We start from the raw sequence: 6,166 nt of genomic DNA, 5'->3' as shown, positions 1-6,166 counted from the left end.
AGTTCCTGGCTTTGGGTAAAAAGCAAATACAGGACAATCAATTATGATTTTATCCAACATATTCCCCTCTCTGAGTCACACACTTATTGCAGCAGTCCATTTTTTGTGAGCCCTGTAAAAGAACTCACATGGTTGGGCCTCCAAGCAGGCCTTTCACAAGGAGCTTTTCTGCACCCCTTCATGCACACGCACGCACGCACGCACACACATGATCTCTAGATTTTGTTGAGGCATTTCTCTAGCAGAAGGAAAGCTGCCATGATACCTGTAACTTTGTTTACATCCAATGATTTAGAAAAGTTGTTATTTTGGAGGCAAATGATCATATAGTAACTATTTAGAAAGTGGGATTGATTCTCAGCAAGGCCTTTCCTTACATTAAAAAGCGTCAAGTACAGGCATCACTTGATTTTTAACATCTCCATTATGTAGTGCATACTATGGCTGGTAATGGCCGGTTGAAAAAGGCAAAACATCCAATGAGAAATTCCATGATGTAAAGTGTACGAGTTGTTTCTTACTTGCCACATCAGTGCAAAAGACATGTAGGTCCCAGACAGGACTGAAATACCACATTTATGCTGCTTTAAAAAAAACACTCAAGGGACGGCATTGTTCAGAATCAAGTTACTGCCACTGTGTGTGTGTGTAATTATGTAACAAAAAAAAATAATTCTGGTTTAGGGTACTTACCCAGAGGCTAACAGGTCATTTGTAGGGTTCCATGCACATATGAACACCTCTGATTCATGTCCCCTTAATACAGTAGCTTTACTGCTGGGAATTTCCAGGGTGCCATCAATGTCCATAGTATCAGTATGGTTCACTACAAAATAAAACAGAGCATATTTTGAGATGAATAATACAAAGCTCATTTTGAAAGGAAAATTTAAAGGTGTGTGTGTGTGTCTGTTTGTGTACACGCACATGTAGAAATCTTCATTGTCAACTTTAAATATGTAATATGTTTAAAGATCTTTAAAAAAAGAAAAAAATTTTAATCATTTCAAAACTAGAAATTTAGAGAAAAACAAAAATGTTATAGAAATTTTACATCAACAAATTTTGGGGTAATAATTTAATCTGTATACCAATTAATCGATTTAATTAGCCATTGAAATCAATTCTCTTTCTTATATGACACGATATCTGTTATCTACATAATTATCATTCAAGATGAGGCAGAGAGACAGACAAACAACAGAGCAAAATCAACACATTAAATTTTCTGTAGATTTTACAGATCTTCAAAAATGATAAAATATCAAACGTGACAGGTAGTGCAAGGCATTTTTTTATATGAGCCAGTGGGAGGGGGGAAACAAACTATGACTGGTAAGAGCAAGTTAATCCTCAAACCAAAGTCCTGGATCAAATGCTTTCAATAGAGTGGACTACACTAAAGTAACCCATGGGTCAAGGTGGTTGAGTTAAACTGGGAAATGAATAAGTTTACCACCAAAAAACAGAAGCAGTTCTTTCAATGAGTTTCCATACAGTTTCAGTCTACCAAATTTCATTCACAAAGATTTGGTCAACATGAAACTGTGACAGAAGGTACTGGCTTATAGTTCCACATTGTAAGAACAAATTTAAAGCCACATAGTTACTGGCAATTTTTTGTTTTTTGTTTTTTTTACTACACAGCCATGCTTACACCTACATTGTAGAGGGCAGTGGTGGGAGGTGATGGTGACAGAGAAGGATCTCTATTGTTCAACAATGAGAATTCAGTCCAATCAACTGAATCATCTGCTGCTGGGTTTAACATACAAGCAGCGAGCAATTCACAGACATATACACCTTAATGTAACTCTTAGGCAGAATCAACATGACACAATGTAACAAACCTTTACCTTTGGAATTACATATAGAATCCACCTGGTGGATTTCTTTACAGTTTCCACCGATCCAATTTTATCCTAGGTACCTCTGTCACACTCTAATCTTTCATCATCTGACACAAGATGATTTCCTCTAATGCCCCCTCCTCTCTCAAAAATTCCTTGTCTTGCAAGTTACTTTGTGACCCTGCTAGTGCTGGTGCCACGTAAAAAGCACTCAGTCCACTCTACAGGGTGGTTGTTATTTGGATTAGCATCCAGCAATAAAAACCATGCTGAAACAGACACAGAAGTTTGATGTAGTCTTCTACCTGGCCAGCTCCTGTCAAACCATCTCCAAGATACCACTCAGTAGCATTGAATAGAAAAGTTTGTGTTAACAACGTGAACTTCTTAACTATTGGGTCATACCACATCTATACAGGATGTCATATAACATATAAAACCATTATATTCACTTTCGTCTTATACTGTAATAGTGTTAAATGATTTTGTTGCACATCTCCAACCTATTCTCTAACACATTTCCTCTGTATCTCATTTAACACCTTATGGTTTAAAATCATCATTTATCATTTACTATTCCATGCTTCCAGAAGTCAGGTGGAATTTGCTGAGGCAGATTTTCTATGGCTGAAAGCACTTCCTGTTACCAACCCCCACTTGTTTCTATGCAAGGTAATATTTCCCATAGCCAAATATTTTCCAAGGAAGAATGGAAACAAACAACATTACTGGTATAACTGCGATGCCCTAACCATTGCATAAAGTCATGACAGGAGTGTATACATGCACACACCCACGCACACACAAAGATGAACTTCTTTCAGCTTCAACCAAGCAAATCCATTTACAAGGCTTTGGTCAGCCAGGAACTATAGTGGAAGACACTTGCTCAAGATTGGAAAGCAAACTTCTTAACCTGAGCCTGGCAGTAATAATACCTCCTTTAAGTAGTTATTGTAATATAGCAGTATAATAATGTTCGTCCATCGTTGTTGATGATGACAAAGACATCACATGAGAAAAGAAAATGGTCCATGAAAGATCTGGCTGTAACCAATCAGGCTAGTGCATGCTCAGAAGGTTTTGCCATATACCAGTCACTAGTAGTCTGCTAGGAATGAAGACAAAGAGATAGGTGTGTGTGTGTGTGCGTGTGCGTGTGCGTGTGCGTGTGCGTGTGCGTGTGTGTGTGTGTGTGTGTGCTACTGTGATCCTATTCTAGTTATAGGAGGTTGTACCACTGTTGGTGCAGCTATGCCAGGCAGTGTAATTCTGTACCAGCATTTCCCCGGTGCTTGGGTTAATCTGAAAGCACTTCAATGAGGCTTTGAGTGTACCGTATCTCATACAAGATATAACTGTGACACTTTTAACAGTCTTCAAAAATGTGATTATACCTATTTCAACACACTATTTCAGATCAAGTCACCAAATACACCATTATACAAGTAATGTTATTTCATTTCCCCTCTCCCTTGAAAACCTGTCTGGCCATTGGAAAATATTATTTTGCTTAGTGTGGATAAGAAGCAGAAAGAGCACCCAGTCAGAGAAAAATATCCATCAATGGTTTCCATCCAACCTCTGCATACATGGAAAAATAGATGTTAAAATAACAATGATCATCATCATCATCATTGTTTAACGTCCGCTTTCCATGCTAGCATGGGTTGGACGATTTGACTGAAGACTAGTGAACCGGATGGCTGCACCAGGCTCCAATATGATCTGGCAGAGTTTCTACAGCCGGATGCCCTTCCTAATACCAACCACTCCGAGAGTGTAGTGGGTGCTTTTACGTGCCACCGGCACGAGGGCCAGTCACACGGTACTAGCAATGGCCATGCTCAAAATGGTGTTTTTTCCATGTTACCTGCACAGGAGCCAGTCCAGCGGCACTGGCAACGATCTCGCTAGAATGATTTTCTAACGTACCACCGGCACAAGTGCCAGTAAGGTGACGCTGGTAATGATCACGCTCAAGTGGTGCTATTTACAGGCCACTAGCACGGAAGCCAGACAGCTGCTCTGGCGATGATCACGTTCGGACAGTGCTGTTAGTGCTCCACTGGCACAGGTGCCAGTCATCGAATATGGTTCAATTACAATTTCGATTTCATTTGCCCCAACAGGTCTTCGCAAGCAGAGTTTAGTGTCCAATGGCAATAATGAGGATTGCATCCAAGTCTCAATTCCTACATTTACAAAATCTCTCTTGCGTGGTGTTTAATAGATTAATGTCGCCAAAACACTAATAGCTCCACAATATAACAGGAATGTTACTGATTGTTTGGCTAAGTGGATTGTAAATAAACATGCTTTGACTATTTAAATATGCAACAGGAATGTGGATATTAATTTTACAACCAAGTGACTGAATAAATAAATGTCAGTAAACTTCAATGATTCAGTCAATAATGGTTATTCATTTAAGAATAATAAAATATTTAGTCTAACATAACAGAAAATCTTGTGTCTCATGAACAAACTTTTATAATTTCAATCAGTCTAAGCAGTGAAAAAAATATTTACAAAATACTTTATCTTTTACCTGCTTCAGTCATTAGACTGCAGACATGCTGGGGCACTACCTTGAAGCATATTAGTCAAACAAATTGACACCTGTATTTTTTTTAAAGTCTGGTACTTATTCTATCAGTGTTTTTTGCTGAATAACTAAGTTACTGGGATGTAAACACACCAACACTGATTGTGAATGAGTGGGGGGGGGGGCAAAAACAAAGACACACAGAGGTGTTTGTGCATGCACAACTGGCTTCTTTCATTTTCCATCTACCAAATCCACTCCCAAGGCTTTGGTTAACCCAAGATTATAGTAGAAGACATTTGCCCAAGGTGACACACATTGGGACTAACCTACTTGAATATATAGTTTCGATAAATTCATTAAAAAGACATTTCCAAAACGCATTTTATTATTAATTTTTCATAACACTATAAGCTATGGATTTATGAATATAAAAAACACTGATTAAGTTCTGTTTTTTTTTTTTTTTAAGTAAAAAAAAAGAAAGAAAATACAGTGTATTAATAACCTTGCACCAGTGAATTAGGCTTATCCTAAGTTGTTGAAACCACAGCTATTATTCAACTCTTCTTAAAAATATAAAATATAGCAGAAAACCAAGATAAACTTATATGATGTATAAAATAAAATATTAGAGAGCCACACAAGGAGGGCAAATATGCAAAAGTTAGCCACCATTTGAAAATAAAATAAACTTGAGTTGCTAGATGGGCTATCAAGATAGGCCTCCTTCTCTAAGTAAACGTTGGTTTATATCCAACCAATAAATTATTTTCCTCTAGTACACTCTGATGAGAGGAAGGTTTAAGATCAGACTGACAATGAAGACAATGACAGCAGTATCTTGTTTAACTTTTATTTTTTGCCTCTACATCATCGAAAAAGAGACAGTTTTTAACTACTAACTGCTGTATATAAAAAGTTTAATATAAAGCCAACATTATGATGGGAATTAGGTGGTGTAAGGATAGTAGAACAGCCAAGATTCAGTAGGCATGGCTTGACGATGAGGACTGCTTGACGTGTAAAGCATATCATATGTCTTAGATGAAAAGCAAAACCAGATGCATGTAAAGAGATGGAAAAGCAGAATTCTTTCAGCAGTTTTGAACAAGTCAACTGGGTAGTTGAGTATTGGGTTTGTAGAATATGGAGATGGGGGGGAGTAGGGGGCTGTTCATTCACCTTTTCAATCTGATGCTCTTGTTTACTATTCTTATTTTAATATTTGCTTACATATTATAACGAAATCTGTCGTCTACTATGTCATAATGTAACATTAGAATAAACACAGAATTTCCTTCATAATTTTCTGTCACGACTTTTATTCACAGCCAGGTGCCAGGCCTGTAGTAATACATATAACGTAATTGATCTACAGCCAAAATGGGTTATCCATGGTTATCCTGTCTTAAATTAACCTAATTTAGTAGGGGGGAAAAAAACAAAACAGCTTTAAAAGGCTTTCCTCACAGAGAAGTTATAAGATAATATTTAGAAAAAAAAAAAGATGCAACTGCAATTAGTTGACTAAATTTCTATAGCTGACTTTCATGTAGCATATTTTGAGAAAACACGTTTTGGAGGGGGGGGTTTGTTTTGTTTTTTTTGTTTTTACATCTGATAGGAAATTTTTTAAATTGTTAGCTATTCCTTAGTTTTGTTTTGGATATAAGATTCAAATGCTAAAATAGTAAATTACGAATTACACATTAAGCACACAAGTTTTTTTTTGGGGGGGGGTGTAGTTTTTAATAATAATAATAAT

General features: G+C 37.0%; 1 protein-coding gene across 4 annotated transcripts in view; it reads right to left on the bottom strand.

Annotated features, from left to right (window-relative positions):
- Positions 1-6,166, bottom strand: part of LOC106873508 (F-box-like/WD repeat-containing protein TBL1X) — an 80,647-nt gene that overhangs the window by 15,184 nt on the left and 59,297 nt on the right. For all 4 annotated transcript variants that reach the window (XM_052966069.1, XM_052966067.1, XM_052966070.1 and 1 more), the window contains exon 6: positions 694-826. In XM_052966069.1, coding sequence (XP_052822029.1) covers positions 694-826 — 133 coding nt within the window. The remainder of the gene's footprint in view (positions 1-693; positions 827-6,166) is intronic.

This window comes from Octopus bimaculoides, chromosome 3 (assembly GCF_001194135.2).
Source record: "Octopus bimaculoides isolate UCB-OBI-ISO-001 chromosome 3, ASM119413v2, whole genome shotgun sequence".
Classification (NCBI taxonomy): Eukaryota; Metazoa; Mollusca; class Cephalopoda; order Octopoda; family Octopodidae; genus Octopus; species Octopus bimaculoides.
Note: the sequence above shows the minus strand (reverse complement) of the source record. Positions and strands in the feature narration are given on the sequence as shown.